The sequence below is a fragment of the Montipora foliosa genome, chromosome 1 (genome assembly GCF_036669935.1).
Source record: "Montipora foliosa isolate CH-2021 chromosome 1, ASM3666993v2, whole genome shotgun sequence".
In the NCBI taxonomy this organism is placed as follows: Eukaryota; Metazoa; Cnidaria; class Anthozoa; order Scleractinia; family Acroporidae; genus Montipora; species Montipora foliosa.
Window position 1 is genome coordinate 17,573,457 of NC_090869.1, and position 25,509 is coordinate 17,598,965.

At 40.1% G+C, this 25,509-nt stretch overlaps 2 protein-coding genes across 2 annotated transcripts in view; both read left to right on the plus strand.

Annotated features, from left to right (window-relative positions):
• Positions 1-1,146: 1,146 nt before the first annotated feature.
• Positions 1,147-6,652, plus strand: LOC137975555 (mitochondrial inner membrane protein OXA1L-like). The gene is made up of 7 exons (XM_068822672.1): positions 1,147-1,268; positions 1,370-1,547; positions 2,376-2,869; positions 3,077-3,265; positions 3,367-3,471; positions 4,575-4,728; positions 5,682-6,652. Exons 1-7 carry the CDS (start codon positions 1,167-1,169, stop codon positions 6,029-6,031), a joined length of 1,572 nt encoding a protein of 523 aa, XP_068678773.1. The 5' UTR covers positions 1,147-1,166; the 3' UTR covers positions 6,032-6,652.
• A 5,483-nt stretch (positions 6,653-12,135) lies between these two features.
• The window catches only part of LOC137991566 (cyclic nucleotide-binding domain-containing protein 1-like), an 18,497-nt gene continuing 5,123 nt past the window's right edge, over positions 12,136-25,509 (plus strand). Inside the window, exons 1-13 of the mRNA XM_068836640.1 lie at positions 12,136-12,331; positions 12,420-12,498; positions 12,911-13,024; positions 13,147-13,202; positions 13,599-13,761; positions 17,930-18,078; positions 19,164-19,312; positions 20,299-20,360; positions 20,996-21,071; positions 21,914-22,046; positions 22,774-22,883; positions 23,342-23,492; positions 23,922-23,989. Coding sequence (XP_068692741.1) covers positions 12,247-12,331; positions 12,420-12,498; positions 12,911-13,024; positions 13,147-13,202; positions 13,599-13,761; positions 17,930-18,078; positions 19,164-19,312; positions 20,299-20,360; positions 20,996-21,071; positions 21,914-22,046; positions 22,774-22,883; positions 23,342-23,492; positions 23,922-23,989 — 1,395 coding nt within the window. The 5' untranslated portion in view covers positions 12,136-12,246. The remainder of the gene's footprint in view (positions 12,332-12,419; positions 12,499-12,910; positions 13,025-13,146; positions 13,203-13,598; positions 13,762-17,929; positions 18,079-19,163; positions 19,313-20,298; positions 20,361-20,995; positions 21,072-21,913; positions 22,047-22,773; positions 22,884-23,341; positions 23,493-23,921; positions 23,990-25,509) is intronic.

Consider the following 25,509-nt stretch of genomic DNA (forward strand, 5'->3'; position numbering starts at 1 on the left):
GGCGCATAATTCAAGAGTTTTGAAGCAAGCAACCGTGGACAATCTTCCTGTCGGTTTACTTACTTGTCCTTACATTTTCCATGGACTAACCAACTCAGTACACATTCTTCTCTACTGGCGAAACACTCTCCATTACTTCCCACATAACTTGTCTACATGATTAAATGTAACAGATGTCATCTACAGTACATTGGAGAAAATAAACGACGTTTAAAAGACCGTTTTAATGAACACCGCCGCACTGAAGATAACGCTAATACCAAATCCAAACTACTACAGTCGCAGAACATTTCCTCTCCTGTCCCCACAACATTTCTAATTGATTCCTATCGAAAAAATATTTTCCAACATGGACTCGATCTGTAAGGCCAGGGAAAGGTTTTTTAATTTTAAAAGGCAAGAAAATTTTTGTTCTGTTCCGTCGTTTCGTTGTGTTTCATTGGCCCTGAAAAGCCCCTATGGAGAGCGGTTAATTAAGTATGTAATGTAATGTAATGTAATGTAATGTAATGTAATGTAATGTAATGTAATGTAATTGATCCCAACGGTCTAAATATCCGCGAAGAAACGTATTACATTTCAGTTTATTTATTACAGTCACCTCCGTTACTTTTCCGTTACTCTTGGTATTTGAATTCAAATTTGTTGTATCTACCTTATTTTATCACATTTTTTCCAGTATGACGTCAACATCCATTTGTTACACGGTGCAATGCCCCCTGAAACTTGTTTCGCAGCGCTGTTGCACACAAGATTCAGCTAAAAGTTTCAACGTGTAACAGCGGCTTATGCTTAATTACACTGTAAAATGTTTCGTGCAAGTTGTCCCGCCACAGTGTCGCCAAAACATTGCGAGACAAGTTGCACGAAACATTTCACAGTGTAACATACCCCACAACTTGACCAAAATCGTTGCGAGACAAGTTGCACCAAAAGTAGAACTTAATTCTACTTTTTCCTGCGCGCACACTTGGAGAAAATTAATGTTCACTTGAGGCGAAAATTATTCAACATGTTGAATATTCGTTGCTGATGGCACGCGTGACTAAAAGCACTGAAAACGCCACCGCTCACTGGGGAAACGCCATTGAGCTGATAGCTCTCCCGACTGCGATCCGTAGGTCCTGTGGCCCATGTCTGGTTTGCCTGTGCATTTAAAAAACAAGATGGCGGCCTTGTTCTTACGTGTGGGCCGAAATGGTCGGCACTTCCAGAGGACATTAGCTTGCCTTAAAACTTGGAGAGTTTCTTTGAGGACTAACCATGAGGTAAAGGGACGTCTACGTTTCATGAATGAGCTGTTTTACGTGCTGGGTTTTTTTTGTCTTAGATGTTCATAAACTCTTATACTGTATACATGTGGTTTCAGATATTCGCAGACGTTTCTGCTCGAAATTACGTCACATATACTGAGGTGAAAAGATCCAGCCATACATTAAGGAAACTTAATCAAGATTTCATGTGTAGATATAGAAGAGTTCCTGTAGCTGTACAAGGTGGAAGGTTTTTGTCTGTGTGGCCATGGAGCTCTAGCCCCCCAAGTTCGGGTAAGATGAGATACATTTGCCGGCCGCATAATTATAAGATAAGGAAAAGAAAGGAAAGGAACTTTATTTATGTGTCTAGTCGTTCTATCGCTGGAGCACTAATTGGGGACACTCATGTAAATTGAAATCAACAATTAACGTAAATCAAGTCAAATGTTGGTTTTTGAGGAGAGGGGAAAACCGGAGTACCTGGAGAAAAACCTCTCGGAGCAAGGAGAGAACCAATAACAAACTCAGCCCACATATGACGCCGGATCTGGGAATTGAACCCGGCTCACATTGATGGGAGGCAAGTGCTCTCACCACTCCACTACTCCTGCTCCCTGCTTGTTTTCCTATTGGTGATGCTTACTAATGCAGGGATATTTTTGCGTGGTTTAAAACTATGCAGAGAAAGTAGATCTCAGTATGAAGTACTCTTGGTATCCAAAAAGAAAATTGGGGGTAGCCATGCATTCTTTAGCGATAATTGAGCTTCAATTTGAGAAAGAATGCCATACATTGCTTTGTATTTCAGAGCTTTATACAAATATTGTTCATGAATTATCTTTGAAAAATGCGTGGTTACACCCAATTTTCTTTTTGGATGTCAGTAACACTTGGGAAGATCTACCTTTCCTGCATAATCATAAATCAGGGCAAAAATACCTTTGAATTAGTAGGCACCGTCCTTAAGAAACATTCTTTTGAGAGCGTTAGACAATAATTTATTATTATTGACATACTTCATTTCAGGAATCAGCCAACTCACGGCCATGTACAATGCACATCAGTTTCAGATACAGAAATTAATGATTAATATTATAATTGTTGTCTTACTTTATACAGATGTAAGCACTGAAATGTTGCCTGAACTGGAGCTCATGAAAAATGAGGAGCTGACACCACATGGGACTAACGATTCTGTAACAAATCCATTTCTTCAAGAAAATGCACCTGATTCTATGCTGGAGAGTGGTCTACTAGAAGACATGGCAGATACAGTGGCATCTCTTGGTGAACCCACCTTAGCCAGTCTAGGCTTGGGTGGGTATTCGCCTGCTGGCCTCATTCAGCAAGCTTTAGAGCTTATCCATGTCAGCGGCAATGTGTCATGGTGTCTCTCCATTGTCATTTTTACACTTATTGTGCGCACTGTCTGTCTTCCACTTATTATCAAAGCACAAGCTAACACAGCCAAATTGAACAACATCAGGCCACAGCTGGAGGAAGCTCAAGCAAAATTAAGGGAGTTGGCAAATTCTCAAGATGCAGCAGCTAAAGCAACAGCCAGTATGAAATTAGCACAGCTTTACAAAGATAATGGCTGTCATCCAATCAAGGTACCTGAAACATTAGCTTGTGGTGCTAGAAATTTATTTCAAACAGTTACAAAAAATTGCCCCGACACAAAGAAAAACTGGGCCTTCTTACTTAAAATCACTGCTGCCAACCTAAATGTGAGATGTCACACACACTCATCCTCTCTCCAATTCAATTAATAATAATGTTTTATTAATTAAACCTTAATTTGTTTTTTCTTTTTGCAGAGTGTCCTTGCTCCTTTAATTCAGATACCCCTTTTCATTTCATTTTTTATGGGCCTGAGAACGATGGCAAATTTCCCAGTCGAGTCATTTAAGACAGGAGGGTACCTGTGGTTCCAAGATTTAACTGTGTTTGACCCATATTTCATTTTACCTGTGATATGCAGTTTTTCTATGTTGGCGTCAGTCGAGGTAAGAGCTTGTAGTCGCCTATCATTAATTTTAACTCATAATTAATGAAGTACATATAATCCATTTCCACTGAAATGTAAACCAGCCTTGTTCAATTTCAGCTTGGCTCGGAGATGGGAGTAAGCAACCCTTCTATGAAAACAATGAAGACTGTCATGCGTATCGTAGCTGTGGCAACGATCCCTATCACTGCACAGTTCCCAGCAGTAAGTAAAACTGTCTTTTGCTCAATCACATTTTTAAGGGGGCAGCAGTGCAGAGGGCAGAGTGGTTGGTGGGGGGATCTGGGATGCTTGTTGGAATTTTTATTATTATTTTTATTTTTTTATTTAAACATATTAACCATTGTTTGCCCCAAAAGCACCTTGGCTTATCAAGGGTGCTCACAATAATACAGTAATCAGGCTTACACTGGAAATTTTGAATTAAAAACCTCTAAAGGAGAGACCAATGTGGGCGTGGCCCCAGGCTTTTTTCACCCCTAAAAGAGGCCATATTTAAAACATATTAAAAATTATTTATTTTTCTATCTCTTCGCATGGAACCCGAAACAATACCTTCACAGCTACATATGGGCTACATATGATTGCATTTTGCCCAGAACACCCTTGGTGAGACCAAATCCAAAATTTACACTACTTAACCGAGACAACAAGCATCCCGCCCCAGCCGAAATGGTGGCAAGTCCAAACCTTTTCAAGGACCATGTTTTGTGAACCGGGGATTCATGTAAATTTCATGGTTTTTTTCGCATATCTTCCTAGGATGAGGCGAAAATTCAACTCAGAGGGTAAAAAAAAAAATGGTGGTGGACTCTTAAACTGTTTAAAAATTTTTGGCACTGAGTTTATTGTAAGCAATGCTTAACTACTTTTATTGACACTATTATTTATCAAGACTACTTAAATTAGTTTAATCGACACTAGGGACCTATGAAGACATCAACACAATGCCACAAAACAATGATATGATTGGCTGTTAAAGAGCATAAATAATCATGCTGCACATGCGGCACAGATTTTTAGTTCATATTTTTGCGGTCCTCTGCATAGCGACGACGTGAAATCACCAAATTTTAGGTTTTGACGACAATGTGAGCAAGCAACAGAGAATCTTTCATTCTCTATTTTCAGTCTGAAACTGCTTGAACCAATTTAGTTTCAGGATACTTCGCCCACATTGTATGACGTGAACGAGATGGAATAATCGCAAAAGACTTATACTGGAGCAAAGTTATATTCTAAGGTGACGCTTTTGTCGACGTTGCCGTCGTGTCGCTTTGTTTCATGAATTCCTTTTTTTTTTTCAGGCGATCTTTGCTTACTGGGTAACATCCAACTTATTTACAGTAGGGCAAGTTGCAGTACTGTCACATCCTGTAGCAAGAAAAGCAATGGGGATTCCAGAAATGGTGGCTTATCAAAGTGACAATAGTGGCAACTTTTGGGAAAACATGAAGGCTGGTTAGTTATCACAGACATTTTTGTGTTCTAAAACTCCACTTGCTTATTGGATGCATGATCGTGATCTGTTTTTCACAGAGCTTAGTAAAAATTAATGTCTTTCATGAAAATTGAAAAGGAAAACATTTTATTCCTACCAAGATAGTCTGAAGAATTTTTATTTATTTATTTATTTTTGTACAACTTCACTTACAATAGGCCAGTTTCGAAATGTCAAATATTCAGCTTGATAGTGAGGCAGTGAGGACAAAAACAATAGAAACACGATGGAATGAATGTTGAAAATATTAACATATCATCCACTTTCCTTTGTCTTTGTCCTCACTGCCTCACTATCAAGCTGAATTTTAATATATCGAAAAAGGCCTATTCCAAAGACTACCTGATTACATACGAACGAAAAGGAAACATAATGATGATTATAGACCAAGAAAAGAAAAAAAAAAATGCAAGAAGTCACTAAAATACACATTGCACATTACTTACTTATTCATTACCAACAAATTAAGGAGGTTACATAAAATGTGGAAAAAGGTAAAACGTGCCTTATTAAAACAAAGCCGGATGCCAACACCCATTTCTTATTGAATTTTTACGCAGTAGAAAATTCCAGTTAAAACAAACAAGTGTCTTTTTAAAATGAGAACTTAAAACTTGGGTCACTTAGTGTTTAGTTGACATAGTTTTGAAATCCAAAGAAAAAAAAAAGAATTGTTTTTTCGGCCGTAGTAGCACTTTAAGTGTATATGTAACGCTGGGACAATGTACAGGTTTGTGGAGAGAGAAAAACTTCTCGAAGCAGAGGAGAGAACGAACAAGCTCAACCCACGCAGTGACACAGAGTCCTTGAAGCGAACCTGGGCCACATTGGCGCCATCCCTACACCTATCCCTGATCCTTCCAACACCGTGCTACAAGTTCACAGTTCTGATTTCATGCTACTTGTTTTCTAGGCTACACAAACTCACAGGAAGTTGCCTATATTAAACACGCCGAAAAAATGAAGCGGCAGAGACAGAAAGCTTTGGGTGAAGCTCCCTTGGAACCCACCTACGAGTTGAACCCAAGGGTAAAGCAAAACATGGAAATATTCCAGAGTGTACAAAATGAATATGGACAGTCTCACCAATCAACTATCGATGCAGGTAGCCCTGGGCAGCCAGAAGTGAAAGACCCGGACTTTAAGCCCAAGAGAGTGAAGTTCAACCAGGACATTTTTAGTGGGGCGATGAGCAGACAAGCTAAGAAAGAAAAACAGAGAGAAAGAGATCGGCTGAGGAATAGACCAGGAGGAATAATGTGAACTTATCCTTTTGATGGGTGGCTTACCAACATGATGCAGCTGTATAAAGGGGCTGACTTAAGAACATTTTAAAAACTCCTAATGCTTGGAAAGAAGTTGAAGACTTGGCAATTTCCTGGTTCTCGAAAGAGCATCAAGGCATTAAATACTGCAACATCAGTTTTAGAGCTATTGCTTCAAATGCAAAAACAAACACTGTGCTACATGTAATTTGTGGTTTTACACTGATATTTGGGAGGGCCAGATGCAACTTCATGTTTTTTCTCCCTTGTATGTGGTAGAAGAAACAGAGAGAGCCTGGGTTCAAGTTTGAAACATGTAGCAACTCTCTTTGAGAATTTCTGAAATCTCACAATTAACTGTTTTTGTCAAATTAAACCGAACTGACATTTCAGCATGTAAAACCAGTCCCCTGATCATCCCTTTTTTTGTACACCTGGGAAAATCCAGTTTCCTCGCCTTCAATATCACCCAACTCAGCTCCCTGTGTGTTTGTGTAACATGTACCACAGACAACCCAGTTTATGCTCATGCAGCATCTGGTTTCACTCTGTTCCAAGATACCTATCATATATTCAACGCTGGGTGATATTATATGATTATCGTTATTTCTCTCTCGAGAACATGTTGGAATATCCGTGACAATATTCAAAAAGAAGGGCGTGATAACCATATAGACCACTTTCATAAATGGCGACCACCTCTGCATTATTTTGTATTTATTTTTAATTAGACCTACTGCCCTCATTTTGAAACAAATATTCTTTTGAAATTTGCTCGTCATAGCAAGGCTAGAAAGCCTTATTAGCATTAAAACAAAAGAACGTTTTATGTGGCCGCCATTATGAAAGAGGTCTATAGGTTACAATAGAGCGATTTTCAATTAAGTGTCGAAAGTAATTAGCGAATCGCTTTGGTTTATGATTACTTCACTCAGTGATTGGTTCAAAGTTCTCGCGCCATTTTTTCAACCAATCAGAAGTGAAATCAAAACCAATCGAAGCTCGCGCGTGCACATTTCCCGCGCTTCGTGTCGGCTACAAGTAATTACTTCGAGTTTTGATTGTCTCCGTCGTTTTTGATTGGCCAAAGTTATTACTTTGGTTTTGGTTTTACGACACTCAATTGAAAATCAATCTAATCCCTTTGATCATCACCAGGTGTCATAATCGGTTGCCCGTTATGCCATATAAGGACAACGCATGCTCTGGCGCGACATTGGGATCGGATGTCGAAAGATCCTCGCGCTTAACTGGACAATTACTCTGTTCAGTGTGAGTTTATCGTGAACTTAATTGGTGAGATGCCATGCTGTTGAATTTACCGTACCCTTCCTTTGACGCGAAATTGTGAGAGCTCGAGCTTTCTTGAATTCGATCGCAGTAGTACTCGCTTTCTAGCGAACCATATAACCTCGAAAATTTGTTTCACTGAAGAAATCGAATCCAACAGAAATTGATATCCGCTTCATCTAATTCCGGAGTTCTGGGTGCATTTCAGTACGATTCTAGATCGGCATCGTGAACTTTACTTGAGCAGTACAGTAACGAGAGGATTTCAAGCATGAAAAGTTGATACTTGAACCGGTGCTCACTTTCCTTTCGTTATTAGGGACCTTTAGATCAAAGGACGAGTACGGGCACGAGTTTTCCGTTCAGAGCATGCGCACTTCAAAAAATATCGGCGTCCAAACTTTATGCGCATGCGCAGTACGGAAATTCGTACTCTTAGGCGTCCTCGTCCTCCGATCTAAAGGTCCCTATTGCTCAAGTCAGGGCCCCATCAGCCTGTCAGTCAAGTAAGGGTCATAAATGCGATGATGTCCACAGGTCAGTTTGAGTGAATTGTGCTTGAGTGAGGCACCATCACTTGGCTAAGTAGCCTGACTTCTGGCTGTTATCTCATTCACACAGAAGCCCTTCAAGCTAATCCTGCCAAGCCGACCACATGCTGGAAAGGTCAGACCACAAAACTGGGAACTCCGTGCCCTACTCTTTTCGACTAGTGTGTGGGATCTTTAATGTCTCACAGAGTTAATGAACATTGAAGGGTTGTGAGACCAGACCTCCGGCTTATCGTCCTTATCCGAGAAGACTTGAAAGTCTAACCATTTGCAGATGTAGTTACAAAGGCAGCACTTTCTCCTCAGTTATTTAAAGACTCTGAGTGTTGGTGCGGCCGGAGGTGAACTCACGAACTCCCGCGTGACAGCCCAGTGCTCAACCAACTGAGCCACCGGTGCGCGGTTATTGATGTCATATTGATATCGTTCATACAGTCCACACACTTACAGTTTTATTTTGGGTGGGTTTCTTTGGAATGATCAAATAGCTACCCTACGTATAATTGTGGAGCAGTCGCTGGAATGGAGGACCCCACTCTATGTAAATTTCATTGACTATGAGAAGGCCTTTGATAGCCTGGATAGCAATGTTCTGTGGGATTTGATGGCCAATTATGGAATCCCTAGCAAGATCATATCGCTAGTGAAGAACACATATGAGGGTACGAGCTGTCGTATTCTTCATGATGGTGGCTTAACTGAAAGCTTTAGTATCAAAACGGGCGTAAGACAGGGCTGTCTTCTATCACCATTCCTTTTCCTTCTTGCGATGGATTGGCGACGAAAGAGACGACAACTGGCTCAAGGAATGGAATTCAGAGGACTCTTGTAGACCAACTCGAAGACTTGGACTTCGCTGACGACTTGGCACTTCTGGCTCACACTCATTCTCAGATGCAAGCGAAAACCTCCAAGCTCGAAGTTATCTAATCTAAATTAGGGCTTAACAGCAATGCTGATAAGACAAAAATCATGAGGATCAACGGCAAATCGAATGAGCATATTACCATCAATAATCTCAGCATAGAAGATGTAACATCCTTCACGTACTTAGGCAGTGTTTTTAAAATCACGGGAGGAACGGACGAAGACGTATTGACAAGGATAGGGAAAGCACGTAGCGCATTCAATATCTTAGCAAACATCTGGAGATCCAGGGAAATAGCAACAGCCACCAAAATTAGAATTTTCAATTCTAATGTGAAGTCTGTCTTGCTCTATGGGTCTGAAACATGGAGAATGACTGAGAAGACCGTGTCAAAATTACAGACTTTCGTAATTAAATAGATGTCTGCGCAGAATCCTGGGAATTTATTGGCCTGTCACTATCAGCAATTTTAACCTGTGGAAAGCCACAGGTCAAGCACCTGTGAAGCAACCGATAATGAGCAGAAAATGGGCCTGGATTGGCCATACACTTAGGAGATCGAACGACTGCATTGCTCGATAGGCCCTTGGTTGGAACCCACAGGGAATTCGAAGTAGACGGAGAGGGAGACCGCGTAAAAGCTGGAGGAGAGACACAGACCATACCATCCAGTCGAGAGGTCTCTCTTGGCACCAGCTCGAACACCTGTCCAGGGACAGAGGGGACTGGACGGACTTTGTCAGTGACCTATGTTCCGAGATGGAATGATAGAAGCTTCAGATCAGATCAGATCTTTGGAATGATCCTTTGGATGATCATGTTACCAATTTTCAGACCAGCGATCAATCGGATTCGCTGCAGACAAACTTTCATACCGATTGATGATCTGAACAATCTAAGTCATTGATCTGATGCGTTCTTTTGGAAAGGGTCAAAAATGAATTTCTGTACCCAGCGAGTTTTGTTATCAATAGCGCATCAGTCTCGTGTATTACTCATTCGTGGCAATGAGCCAGTGTCAAAAATACCATAATACTCTTTGTTTACCCCTCCAAATTTTTGGGTCGTGTCGCACCTTATTTAACGGGCTTCAGGATTGGCCAAAAGAACAATAGGACGAACAAAGGTAACAATGGATTTAGCACAGAAAGCAATAGGAAGTACGACACTACACAGCCAATGAAATATAGTGTTCAGCAAGAGGTACGACGCAACCCAAAATCTTGCGTAAGCATTATTTCCAGTCTCTCTTAGGACCATTGTCCCAAGAGAAAATAAAACTGAACAATGCTTATGCAAAATCTTGTCGAGACAAACAAAGAGTAGTTAGTTATTTTTTATACTGGCTTATTCATGATTACCGGCAAAACTTGTGCATTGGCAGGTGGATCTAAAGGCTGGTTTTCATTAGCGACGGAGTCGGAGTCGTAAGAGCGCTTCTGACCAAGTAAACGTCAATGATCGGAGTCGTAAGCGGAGTCATAAGCTCGACGGAATCGGACTATCGGAGTCGGAAGAATCATCCTCGGAGACCCAGGGGTAGATAGTGGGGACAAGGACAAAATCGGAGCGGGTCTCCGAGGATGCGACAGAATCAGAACGTTCCCATTTTCTTCCGACTCCGCTTATGACTCCGTCGCTTATGATGAAAACTAGATTGTCGGAGTCGAAAGCAGAAGCGGAAGAAACAACAACCACAATGCTTGGAATTGAGGATTGTGATTGGTTTATTCTTCTGCTTCTGCTTCCGATTCCGACAATGCAGTTTTCACTGGATCATAAGCAACGGAGTCATAAGCGGAATCGGTATTCTGCTTCCGACTCCGACAGTTTGATTTTCACTAGATGGTATCGCTCTGCGCTTCTGAGTACGACTCCCACTCCGACTCCGTCTCCAGTGAAAACTTAACCAGCCTTAAAAAGGAATCGATGAGCCAATGGCTAGAATCAAGATAAGCATACAGTAACATCAACCCTGCAGTCTGCAGAAAAACGAAGAACTGGCATGGAAAACGAAGACCCCCAGAAAAAAAATAACATACCAAACAGCAAATAACAAAACGCATCATTCATGTTATTTAAAACGATGGATAAGCTATCTATGGGGATTACGGTAGGGTCTTCGTTTTCCACACACCGAGGCCGGTATGTGGAAAACGAAGACCAAAAACGGAGACCCCCCACAAAAATATAAAATGACGAACGGAGAGTAGCCAAACACAACATCCCTAGTGTTTTCTGTGGCCTACGAGTCATTTCAGGCAAATTACTGCAGGGTTTTCGTTTTAGGTCTTCGTTTTACACATAACGGCCTGGGTGTGCGGAAAACGAAGAGCCTGCAGTACGTGTTTTGTTATTTGCTGTTTGGTATGTTATTTTTGCTGGGGGTCTTCGTTTTCCGCACACCCCAGTCTGCAGTGCCTTGATGACAAACGATGCTATTAAGGACGGTGAATGAAGGGGTAGTTTCTAAAGAAACTGTGGTGCTGCGTCGGTGGGGAAGTAGTATACAAAAATTTGGTTTTATCAACGGAGTTGATAATGTAAATTGGCCACCGTACAGAGATTCTAAAAGCTGACGTTTCGAGCGTTAGCCCGTCGTCAGAGCGAATCTGACAAAGGACAGTGCCTACTATTGTTATTGCGCATACGTTCAGCGCATCTCCAGATACTCGGATTTCCTATCGGTATTGCTTACTAATGCAGGGATATTTTTGCGCGGTTTAAATTTATGCGGAGAAAGAAGAACTTAGCAAATGGTCTTGGTATCCAAAAAGATAATTGGGGGTAACTACGCATTTTTCAGAAATAATTAAGCCTTAATTTGGAAAGAAACGCCATACATTGCTTTGTATTTTAAAGCTTTTTGCTAATATTGTTGATTAATTATCTTTCAAAAATGCGTGGTTACCCCCAATTTTCTTTTTGGATTTTAATGACACTTGTTGAGATCTGCTTTTCCCGCTTATTCATAAAACCGCGCAAAAATACCTTTGAATTAGTAGGCACCGTCCTTAAAACTCACAGACATAATCGGCTCATAAAGTTTGGGAATTTTTATCGCATCTGTGCACTTTTCTGTACACATGGGCCCGGTTGTTCGAAAGCCGATTAACTTAATCCAGGATTAACTTAAACTTTTGTTTCATGTTTTCAACTGTTTGATGAAAGTATCTTTTGCTTATTTGGGTTTTTCAAGATTGACTTCTTCTAATGTATAGTTTTGCCGAATATCAGCTTTAAACAGCATTTAGTAGTAGAGAAATAAACTCCCTGGTTAAATTTTAATCTGGGATTAGCGTTAATCGGCTTTTGAACAACCGGCCCATGATCTTTACGGTCACGTGTAAAAGATCACTGCGTTGCTAGACCGTTGTTATGGTAACGAAGAGCGAACGCGAAGTGTTCTCTAATTTCCAATATGGCAGCTTCGAGGCTTTCATTTAGCGTACATGTATACATATTTGGTTCTGTTTCATTCCCTAGGTATTCTTTATAGAAAAAATGAACTCCTTGACACAACGTAACTACGAACTAGGAGGATGGAGTGCAAAATTTGGACAAGAAAGAAGAAAACAGAGACATCCATGTAAGAAAACTAACTTTATTTGTTCACTAGCCGATGCATGATTCCTCTGATCGGCAAATTTACCTATATTGTTTTCTTTCCTGTACAGTGCCAAAGCTAGTTGGCCCTCCCGATATAAACTATAGTGGACTTCGTTGGTTGTGTAGCACTGAAGGGTTAGGTGAAAGGTAAGCAATCGCCGGCAAGAAGCTAAAGAGTGGATGTTAATTTGTGAAATGGAGCCCTCCCTAAGGTTTGCGAGTTTTGTGACCCTAGGTAAGGCTTTTCTTACAAAAAAGAGACGGCAAAATTTGAAGCCTTTGGATAATTTTCAAAGGTGCTAACAAATTATCAACCCTGCGGATAAGGGTGCCAACAAATTGGGGTATTAAACTCGGATTTCCGCGTGACACGGCGGCCATGTTGGATGAAAATAGTAACATTTACAATAACATTTCTTTTTGCAGAATTTGGGTAATAATAAATAATGTCAGTTCCCAGCACAGAGGCCAGTTATTGTTCTTGCCATCCTGAAACACGGCCACCATGAAATCACATGCAAACCAGCAATTTTTATTAAATTATTATTTGTATTTTTAGAGATAAAGTTTCAACATCAGAAGCCCACAAGTTCTTTATGGCCAACTACCCAAAGATGTTCAACCTTGGCACACCTCAAAATTTCCATCAGCCTCTAGATCCCACTCAAGTAAGGTCAGAAGATGCAGCCTTGATTATTCTGAGTATCACAAAACCTTATCTTATAATAAAAATTTATAAACAATAATATTATTATTGTTTATAATGAAAACTTATTGAAACCTTATTTTAACCAGGAAGCTGAATTTTGGTAATGGTCAGAAGTTGAAAACGCAAACAAAGATACCCCATGGTGAGTCGAAAATCATGTCAACATCTCTTGGAGGCAGTTAGAAAAGCAGTCAGAGCACTTACTGCTTCCTATACCCAGTGCTCACTCATCACAAACATTACTCTCTTTTATGCTATAAGTTTTTTTGGCAGTCAAATTCTTCTGCTTCTGTGCATTTAAATTTTGTAAATGGTCCTGTCATTATTTCTCCTCCTGTCTCCTACATAATCCTCCCATTATGAAAGCCAATGCTATTGCCTAAATCATTATTATAGAATTACTTGAACTAGTTGAAAAAGACGACAGCTTCAACAGTCTCCTTCAATCATAGCCATTTTCGGGATGTTGGGGAAGTGTTGTGTGACATCCCAAAAATGACTGCAAAGCAGATTACAGCTTTTATTCCTTGTTTTTTAGACAAAGGATTGTATCCTCATCAGTGTGAAGGATTTAATGTTCCTCTGAGTCATAATATTTCTGACCACCTGTCCAAGCTTCACAGACAGACAGTTATCACTTTATCACCTGCAGCAGTTTTGAATATGAGGATTAAGGCCATCAGGAGAGTGTTAAAAAAACAGTATGTAGCAATGTTCTCATGAAACTTATATATATGAACGATAAGTTTTATTCGCTTTTAGAGTTAAATAATAGATACAGTATTTCAGGAAGGAGGATGCAAGGCAGAGTGTTATAGGGTGTCCCACTTTGCTGGTCTCAGCTATTAAAAAAAGCCTACATTGCCATTTGGAGGCCATTTTGCTTCTGTCTTTGTTGCTGTCAGGATTTCAGGGCATTGCATGTACATATTTCATTCGTGTGCCTTTTTAGAGCTGTGGGGTCTGTCGAAATTTACCCTTGGTACAGCTTCTTGGCAGAGATCCCAACCTCTGGAGATCTAAAATCTGGAGATTTGTGGCTCAAAAGATACTATGTATTAGTTTATGTTTATGTTAAATTTTCTTAAAACTCATTAATAATTCATGACATCAGCAGCCATTAAATGATACCCATTTTGGTCACTCGTGGTGGAATCATTGAGTCTTGATACCCAATGAAACACCAAATGAAAACACGCCATTTTTTTTATCTCAAAACACATGTTTGTTTATATCAAAATTACACTAACAAAAGCCTCCAAAATCTCAATAATGCTACTATACTGATTTTTTTTACATTACTCTTTCCTATAAATGCCTAAATGCCTCTTTAGAGTAATAGACTGCATACGACACCATACAACGTTGGTGAAGGATAGCGGTCGCCCTTCTTATTTGCCTAAATTTAGCAAGCCAGTAGTTCAGTGATAAAGCATCCATGTCCACCACATTGTGCTCAACATTACACACAAGATGAAAGTTATTATCTTTGAAAATGATTCCAATTTCGAAACCCGGAAATTTAATGTTCTCGTCCATTACCAATCTCTCTTTGGTTGAGTCGTTCTTAGCTGTACTTGCATCTATCTCTCACAAGCACTTGGCATAATAATGCGAAAATGACTTCCAAAAAAAAAGTCACGACCAGACCAACTTTGAATAATTTACTTACTAATTTTCAAAGCAATACAATACAATTATAAATAAACATAAATACTGCAATAGATGCTTTGAGAAGTCATATAAAAAACTTGTGCTTCAGGATTCATCAGGGTTTCCATTCACCTTGAAACAATAAAAGTACTCGGCCAAAGCAGCCTTGTGCTTTCATCTGTTTCTTGGTGTTTGGAACCCCCGAAACCCTCGCACTCGTTGTAACTTGTGATCAGGCATACTTTTCTTTTAGATTGGGCGTGAAAAGGTAAGCCTGATACAATTTCTTAACAAGTCGTCTGCCGCCCACCTGTCAAGATGGATGTTATCTTGTTTCATGCTATAAATGTGAGCCAATCAGATTTTCCCGGAAATTACCTGCACGTTGTTGCGAGACAATGTAAAAAAAGTAGAATTCTAGCTGGAATGTCTGTAAAGTCAGACTTTATCCATGCAATCAAAGCAGTCAAAGTATTTCTGCATTTGACAGTTGGTGCGGTTCCTCTGTTCAAACCATCACGGAACAAAGAATTTTGAATCCTTGAAGTTCATGTTATCAGGTGCAATCAACAGTACAGTAATAAACTAAATTTAAACTCCAATTTTCAGATACCAATAAAGCGTGCTAGTATCTTAGTCAGAGGAAAATGGACTTTGAAAAATTCTAGGTTTGTAAGAAGTGTGTCACTATTAAAACTTTGATTGAATCCATTGTTCTTTGTAAAGCTCGGCTGATTTTCCAGTTGTTCCAGTGGTAGGACTTTAATACTGTGACTGCAAACGTTTTCGAGTCGGTGGAAGTGGAACAATGCTTTTTTTTCTAGAATGTTCAGGACTTAAAATAACAATATTGCTAAATCTTGTTGGAAGAACAACTATAATATTTTCTTTTAGACAAACCATTCTTCCAATGCAAGTCGAAGCAACAGCAGCCGTAAACAGAGCCTAGATATATTTCCTGTTTAAAATCTTTCTCTGTGGCCAAAATTTGATCAGATGTTAACCGATTTTATGCAATTCTACAACCAGTTGGAGTGAGGCTCCATAAGCTCTATTGTTTTTCAGCCAATCAGAGTAAAGTCCAGATTCTGGATTACACGCAGATGACTTGTTAAAAAATTGTATCAGGCATACCTTTTCACACCCTCTAAAGAAAAGTACTCCTGATCGCAGTTGAGATATTACTTGAGATACAGGCTATAGGTGAAAGAGAAAAATAATCCTCACACTTATCCGGACAATTTATTAATAAGCAATTGTCGCTTGTAGACACCTGAAAGTTTCAGGTGGCTCCAACATGATTCAAACCCTTGGCCTCTTTAATGCTGGTGCAATGCTCCATTTTTATTAGATCCACCTGAAAATTCAGGTGTCTGTAAGAGACAAATATAAAGTTGAGCAATAAAAATTATTTTTATTGCTCAACTTGTCCAGATAAGCGCAAGCATCATTACTCTCTTTTTGTAAATATTAAATAACTTCCCAAAAGAGAAAAAGACTATTTAAAAGAGAATTTTCATGCTTTTATAGCAAGCATACATCTACACTGTATTGTTAGTAACATTATTCGCCGAAAGCGAGGTGAATATTGGTGAATAAAAACTGAGACGAAGTCAAGCTTTTTATTCACGTCCAAAACATCGACGACCAGCCAGATCTGTCTGACCCGTCTTGAAACACAGACCGAGGAGTCCGACATGTGCGCGAGTCTTTGGATGAAGGAAACCCTTGGGCGCAACGAAAGTGAAAGGAAGCGAGATCCGGGAGGAGGTCCTTCCTTGCGGCTCATCGTCGACCCACCCGCGACCATGTCTCGGTCGTCTTGTGGTGTGCACCGGGGATCCGTGTTGTCGCCGTTTGTTTTTGTGATCGTGGTTGACGTGGTTATGGAGAGTGTGAGAAATGGTTTGATGAGTGAGATGTTGTATGCAGATGACTTGGTTTTGATGAGTGAGACAATGGAGGGACTGAGGGAGAAGTTCTGGAAATGGAAAGAGGCATTTGAGAGCAAGGGGCTGAAGGTGAACTTCGGGAAGACAAAAGTGGTAGTGAGTGGGGCAGTAAGTGAAGTGTCTGTGAGTAAGGTAGATCCATGTGGTATTTGTGGGAAGCAAGTAATGGCAAATTCAGTGTTTTGTGTGAAATGTAGGAAATGAATCCATGGAAGATGCGTGAAAGTAAAGAGGGTGACCTCAAGGTTGGGGAGAGATTTTGTGTGTGGAAGATGCAAGAAGCAAGCTGATGGATTAAGGGAACCAGTGGAAGAGTTGTGTGAAGAGGTGGAAATGGTGAGAGGGTTCTGTTATTTGGGGGATAGGGTGAATGCAAGTGGTCACCATTGGCTGCAAGGCAGCTGTGACAGCAAGAGCAAGAATTGGCTGGGTGAAGTTTGAGGGAATGTGGAGAGTTGCTGAACTAAAAAAGGTTCTTGCTGAAAGTGAAAGGAATGGTTTATCGGAGTTGTGTAAGAGTGGCGATGTTATATGGGAGTGAGACATGGTGTCTAAGGGAAAATGAGATAGCAATTTTGAGAAGGACTGAGAGAGCAATGGTGAGAGCAATGTGTGGTGCACTGATGGAGAAAAAGAGGACAGAAGACCTGATGGAGATGTTGGGATTGAAGGAAACAGTGGTTCAGATGGCAAAGGCAAATCATTTGGAGTTAGATGGTACGGGTATGTGTTGAGGAGGGATGATGGGCAGGTTCTAAGAAAAGCGTTGGAGTTCGAAGTGAAGGGCAAGAGGAAGCGAGGACGACCAAAAAAGACGTGGAAGATGTGAAGGAGAGCAAGAGTGTTGGTTTGGAGAAAAAGGATGCCATGAATCAAGCGAGATGGAGAATGGGAGACTTACAAAGATTGCTGATGAAGTGGGGTAAATCCACCCCCGTTTACGGGGATAAACGTGGATCAAAATTGGATTGATGATGATTGATGATTGTATTTAATTATTGTTTTAGTATAATTACATAATTAGGTGATTATTTGAAAAAAAATAATATGCATTTTGTTTTAAAACAATTAATTTCTTTATCTGTCACCTCGACAAAATGGCTTGTGACCATTTTGAAAAACCTGCTTAGGTGATTATCGTGTAATAATCACCTCAACGGCAACTATTACAGTGCAGAGAATTTTCAATTATCACCTAGTATGTAATACTAATTAAAAATGTAGTAATTTGAAAAAAGTAACAGTTCGTGTTTTATTTTCATAGGACATTTGAAAGAAAGTCGAAAGACAATGAAGTATTGTTTAAACACCTCCAGTTCTTTCCTGAACTTGCTGATCAAGTTCCAAGCTATGTACTTAAAGAGCTCTGTTCAGTGGCTCAGATTGAAAAATGCCCTGAAGAAGATTATGCAGGTTCAGTGTTTACACCTTTTACTTTAATTTCTGAGAGATTTCGCATGACACGTATGGAAAACAGCAAATGACGGACTAAAATTTGCATTTTACCAAAATGGAAATAAGCTCATTTGTTTCCTGTTAAGCCGCGGCAACTCAAACAATTTTATGCTTGCGATGGTGATGCGTTTTTTTTAAAATTGTTTTGTTGCCAATGAGCAGTGGTGGCTACACTTAGCAACAACTTGGCGACAAAGTTTTTGCGATTAGCATGACCTTGGAAGACTGGGTATGAAAACCCAAACACGCATGATGTTCTTGCATCTGATTGGCTTGATAAACCTCTGGACGTGTCACAAATTGTCATGAATGCACCTGGCAAAATGTTGCAACACAAATGACAAGGTTCTCGACTTCGTCGTGACAAATTTAACTCATTTAATTTCTCAAAAACTTTTTTTTGTGATTTTTCCAGCTGTTGCATCACCTCTGTGGGGTGGCTTCATGTACATGGGTGATTTTTCACGGTGCTGCTGGTGATGCAACAATAAAAAAAAGTGCATCACTGTCGCAAGCAAAAAATCACTTGTTTAGCCACGGCTTTTAGGTGCAAGTATCAAGTAACTTGTCAAAACACAGGGATGAGTTAGAATTAAGGGAATTTTCATGCCTTTATGACAAGCAGTCGTTTCACGTAAACACAATGTTAAATCTCCTTGATACTGAAAATCCCTCAATCAATAATAATAATTATTATTATTATTCATTTTAGCTTCATTGATATACTGGCCAGCTGATTGGCCAGTGGATAGACTGATTGGCCAATCTCATTGACTATTGGTTGCCAAGATTTATTTGATGAATTCACTAACCTTAGACTACCAAATTGCCAGTCAATCAATGGGTACATTATTATCAATAACTCAATAAATCAGTCAATATTTAAGTTGTGAAATAAAATAATGGTAATCAAATGAATGAAACAATCATAGGCCTGCAATTCGCAATGGAGGTTGTCAGACTCTTGAGCTACAGTATGTATAAACTGAACAATTTTTTGATCAACTAACAGGCTTCTGATGTAGCATTTTGTTTGTTGATAGTTTTTAGTAATACCGGCCTCCACCTCATTTTACGGGGCAGTGTTCTGCAGGAAACAACAGCATTTTCACCTGTAAGTGAAGTATATTCCACTGAGGTTTCTTCCTCCACTCCAATAGCTGAAGAGAAACAGCTGCAAGTCACAGAAAAGGTATGACAAAATAACACTTTGACAAATAATACTTTTGCGTAACTACACATGTATCATCATGATCTTTTTGCCCCTGAGTGACTACGCGAAAAAAAGTGGTTGGGGCCAATGAGCATTGACTAGAAAGGTTGGGAATGTAACAAAATAATTTACAAATCCCAGAAGTTGGGAGGAAGGGCAGTTGTCAGCAGAGGAGTCGATTAAGCAAGACTATCTTGAGCAGCTCTAGGTAAAGGCCCAAGCAGAACTTAAACCTGCCTCACAAGGCAGACATCCTAGCCATGTTGTCTTCCCTTGTGATAAACATTTACTTGGCAGTAGGCTTCTCTTTTGCTGGTCAGTGGCGGTTGCCAGGAAGCTCCTTTAGAGTTGAGTGAATCTCTGTGGGCCAGGAGAAACTTGTTGTACTTAAAAAAAAATTCTGCAAAGTACTAGGTTGTATTGAAACAAAATATTGGAAACAATGGCCAAGCGAATGTCATCTTCAGAGTGACTCTGAAGATGACTTCCACTCAGGATGTCCAAACTTCGGTCAGTGGTATCAAAGTTTTGCAGAATATCAGATGCAAAGTAGCAGATGTATTTCTGAAATCACCAGATGTGACATTTCTTGATACCGTATTGGGTAAGGTGACTTGCAGTTGCCAAAGGCGTGGGCTACCCGCCCTCCGGATAATTTTTAAAATAGAACCCTCAGAAATGATGTTTCCAGTGTTTCTGAACCCAAGAATCAGCTTCCCAGGCAAGGCTGGAGTTCACTCAAATTCTCCTTAAAGAGTGAGTAAAGAAAAAATTGTAATAGTAAAAAATAAAACAAACCCCTCAAATATTGGCATCAAAGTACCGGACATGGAATGGGAAATGACAGGATAAAACTTCCAGCCTCCAGCCTCCGGCCACAAGCAAAAACCCTGCATTCCTCCTCTGGAATACCCTCAGCCAGACGATGCTACTTCACTCAATAATGTTTGCTATTATTTTGTTAGCTCACCATTGGTCAGTGTTTTGGAAAGCTTGGCAAGGATGAAAGAGGAGAAGCAAATTCAAGGTTAATTTCAAAGACTAGTTTGATAAACAAAGATTGTTGCATTCTGGTAAAACGTTTTTATATTTAGTAAAACTATTAAATAGACATAGCTTCTGATCATGAGTGTATCTAGTGAGACTGTAAGGAGCATGTTTCTTGGCAACCTCGTTCCCAGGGTCTCTCTTCTCAGAGAAGAGAGACCCTGGGAACGAGGTTGGTTTCTTGGCTAAAGAAGCAACACAGTTAAAGCCAGTCCTTAGTAACAGTTGTGGTTGTTGTTGCTGTCTTTCACTGTCGCAGGTTATTTATGATTCTGACTGATGAACTTGAAAGCAACATCTAAAAAAACACAGTCAGCATCAAACTACTAGTAAAGAAACTAAAGTGCTTTCTTCCGGCGATTTCAAACTTGAAGCTAAACCATGCCACATTAAGATTGTGGTGAACGGGGGGAGTGAGAGACCAGAGCGTGAAGAAAACATTTGAGAGTATAAAGCATTTATAAAAAGCAGGAGAGAACTTTGGAATTAAATATCGTGAACAAGGCAACCCAAGCAAAAGTTTGAATGGAATACGGACCATTCCAAGGAAGGCCCTCTGTAGTGATGCCGTGTATTTTGCATGACTTTGATAACAGTATTTGTGTTTGCTTTCAGAGTCCTTTCTGTTGTTTCTTTGGAACCGTGCGAGTTTTTGAAGATATCCAAGAATGACTATGAGAGAGTTATTCAGGTAGAGTTTTTTTCCTTTAAAATTTTGACAATAACATTTGCCAACTTAAGTGAAAGGATACCAGAGGTTGTTCCTATCGAGGGATGTGCTCGCAGCCAGATGTAATTGATTGAGAATCGATTTCGGCAAGAGTGAATTAGATAAGAGTGTGGATGTATCACTTTCCGTCCTTCCCCCAGCAAAGTCACTAATGGATTTATTTTTAGATACACTTTGCGCGCGAAACAAACAAGGGGCAGCCAATTTTAATCAATCAGAAGAAGCCGTGTCACGCGTGTCTGCCTCTGCCATGTTTTTTTCAACGACATGACAACTGATTTTCGCGGGAAGGGGTATTCTAAAAAGAGACTCGTTTGTTACTGTGCTGGGGAGCCCACCCCTGCCATAACAACACTCTTATCTAACTCACTCTTGATTTTGGTGAGGGAAGTATCCGGAGAAAAACACTCGGAGTCAGATTGGGATCGACTGTAACTCCGCTTCAGTCACGCAAGCAAGCCGAACAACCGAGGGGAGAATAGGGTGAGAGCGAGATGTTTTGATGTCTTATCGCTCTCTCCCCATTCTTCTTTCGGCTCGCTTGCGTCACTAAAGAGGACGGCTCTACTTACTGAGAAGGGACTGCTAGCAGTCTACGTTTTAAGTCGCTGCTGTAACTGCGGTGTTCTGCCGCTCTCGTGCATTTCAGTTTCCGCAGTTGAAATACATGAAAGTGTCATATATTGTGCATCATATACTTTTTAAATTGGAAACTAGTGCAACTGAAAACCATTGATACATGCAATGCATGCATTTCCCACAAACACTCGTCTTAAAATAGTGGTTTTTTTTTTTCGTAATAGATAATTCGTTCCCTCGAGGAGGAGCAGAAACTTTCTTTAGCCAAAATGTGTAAGCTTTTCCATAGCTGGCCTCTGTTGTCACTGAAGAAGATTGCCGGGATTATTAAATGGAGGAAGTTCGCACCTGGTCAAGGTATTCCTAATCACGATGTGGCAGAATGTACGTCGTATGAGCTCGATGTTTCACCGTCGATTCTCACCGTTTTCTTTTGGTGACTTTTCGTTTTTTCTCTCGTGCGCTCTCGTCGTCTTCTCGTTAAGTTCCGTTGTGTTCCCACCATTCCATGTCATTTTCTAGTTGTCTTGCGACTGAGTATTCTCATGCTGAGTACCTCGTTGTGTGTAGTTTTCACTATCAAGTAGTTTAATGGGGTCGTGGCACTTGATATTATGGTCCGTGTCATTCGCAATGATGCATATATACTATTGGCAGCACCCTCTGACGTGTGTAATTTATGTGATTTATTTTAGGAAATCGAGCTTTGAAGTAGTAGTTGCAGCGCAATTTTGGTGAAGCTGTAACAACAGTTTTTATTCACCGTTTCCTTCGACAATGAAGTGTACAATTGTTTAGTTCGTACCACACAAGCTGAATAACTATTGAACCTAAAACTTACTCACCAAAACGGTACGGGAAGCCATTTTGTTTCTCTTTATCTGGTTGGAGGTGAATTCCACTTGGTAATCACCTCAGAATCAACCAATTAGAACCCGCGGAAAACATTCTTCATTTTTGTAGTTTATACTAGTGCAATTAAGCGGATATATTTTTTTCACTGTTGGTATCTTATGCCTGCTTTAAGCGCAGATTGTTTTGTATCAAAAAACTGATTCTGTTTGTGTGATATTTGTTGATTCAGTACTTGTTAATGAAGGCGAGCGATGTGATGTGATTGGTTTTATAAAGAAAGGAGAATGCCTTCGTCGACGACGCATTAATGTTGCGCGCACTTTTCCAAACGGAAAAAAGGTGAGTGTTTAACTTCACGTTGTGTTTCCTTTCGCTGTTTCCATCAAGTCAAACTTATATTAAATTTTCGTACGTTTACTGATAAGAATATATTTACCTCCCAGTCCTCTTAAAAGAGAAGTCAGGTCCAAAAGTGGTATGTGAATTCGGCAACCTCGCGCCCCCCTTTTTTGGCTTTATCTGGCCATCCCAACCCGCTAAGAATATCCATCCCGAACCTTTCTAGTGACACAGCCAAAAAAAATTCCTCCTCACGTTCAAACCACACATTCATTGCTAAGTTTGAGTTTGAGTTTTCAATTCTGCGCACATCGCGATCCGGCACTCGCTATATTTTCATGCTCCATCCCGCATCTGGGGAACCCTATTTTGCATTCGCCCTACCTAGGTGGTAACAACGAAAGACACGTTGTGGATTAATTTGCTTTCTTTTAAGACTATTACTTTGCGCTCGTTAGGAACAGTGTATGAAGTCTGTATTGATCGGCAAATTGCACCCGGGCGATTCCTTTGGTGAGACTACAGTTCTAAAAGGCCTTCCAATGCCATGTTCAGTTATTACAGAAACCTACGTAGAAATGGGCACTATCTCTACTCTGGATGTGAATGGTAAGTTTCCAGCCCTCTCAGATTTTGACGATGTTAGCACTAAGGCGCTCAATGAGGAATCCTACCTCCGACAGAGGGCAATTAATCGAGTAACATTTTTTTGTTAGTATTCGTGGTTTTTGCGTCATCAGTGGTCAGATGTTGTATTCAATTTTTACACGCAGTATACAAGCTTTTTTGGGACGCTACAGAAATTAGCTCAAATCAAATCAAATAATGGTTTCAGGAATAATTTTAGGAAAAACCTCTCGAAGCGGAGTGGATACCATTATCTCAAATTGGGATGCAACTGGCACAAGTTGTTGGATATAATTGAAATGAAGGGATTCATTTCAAAGGGCCTTGAGATCAGATGGAATGACGAAAATCTGTTTAAAAAGAACATCGGTAAAGTGTTGATTCAGGCCAAATTCTTGATTCTATTTTCAGACCTAGATGATGTCACCAAGCGCCTTCTCTCCCAGTCTTACTCTGCAGTAGATGTCAATTTAACCGAGGTTGGGTAGCAGCAGTTAATAACAATTACAGTGCTCGGTGGTCTTCATTTAGGCATTGAAGAAGCTTTTGTAGATCGGTTAACAGCGGTTTTAAAAGCAATATAATTTATCCAGTCACTGTGGACGTAGAAAATTAAACGAGCCAATCAAAATGTGATGAACTGAAATACATGCAGCCACCGCCAGGCGAGAGAAAACGCAGTCGTGCATGTCACAATCGTACACGTTCGATGTAACATTACTACGAGGTTTAAGGGTTAGATATCTAACTTTTACTTTTAATTCGCCTACCTAATTACGAGACTAGGAGAACATTGAACCATCTACAGGTTTACCATAGAGCCTCGTGATCGTGTCTGACTATTGTTATATCCAAAACTGTGGGCTTTGTTTTTATAGCATTAGAGAGCACCACGGAGACCACCTTCCCCTTGCACTGAGTGAAATCACAGGAAAAAAACTGCTTTCTAAAGATGAAAACAAAGGGAAGGTTCAGGAAATTAAAGTGGGAGACTTGAACCAGTCCTTTTTGTTTTACGCTACCACCGATATCCCTTTGAGTAACAAGCCAAGCTATTAACCGTTTTAAAATCAGTGCTTAGACCTGGATGTTCCAGATCTGTGACAAGATATCAAAACGTTGTTACTTTCTGAACTTCATGTCTTCGTGTACGCAGTTCTGTATCTGATACACAGGATCTTCTTTTCGTGTACTCAGTCCTGAAGGGTGAGGAATATCGGTTGTTACACGTAAAATGCCAGGAAATGTGGCGTATGGTTTAGTGGATGTTATGTTATCCGCTTTGCTCTTAACACGTCCATTTTCAAAGCCATGCAGGAAGATGGCTTTGGGGCTGTGGTGAGAGATTTTTAACACAATCTTCAATAGACATCAATACCTGAGCGTGGAAGTCTCGATTGGTTTTGCCTCTGATTTGATGAAACTGTGGTGTGTGATTTTTGGATTGATTTGCTATAGACCTAATCGGCTAACTCAATGTTGTAACCAATTCAAATCTCCCGGGGTTGAGATTCGTTGTGTATTGCATTTGCATTATAATGTAGCATTCACATTTTAAATGATAGAGTGGTTTTCAATTGAGTGTCGAAAGTAATTAGCAAATTGCTTTGGTTTATGATTAGTTTACTCAGTGATTGGTTCAAAGTTCTGGCGCCACTTTTTCAACCAATCAGAAGTGAAACCAAAACCAATCGTGGCTCGCGCGTTGACATTTTCCCGCGCCTTGTGTCGGCTACGTGTAATTACTTAGAGTTTTGATTGGTTAACCGGATTGTCTCCGTCCTTTCTAATTGGCTAAAGTAATTAATTTGGTTTTGGTTTTACGACACTCAATTGAAAACCGCTCTATGGAAATACCTGGAACAAAACGTTTTATTCCCAAAAGGCTTGAATTGGGTACAACGTTGAGTTAGCCGATAGGCCACTTCGGAAAATACCATAATACTCTTTGTTTATCCCCCCAAATGTTTGCATAAGCATTGTTTCCAGTTTCTCTTGA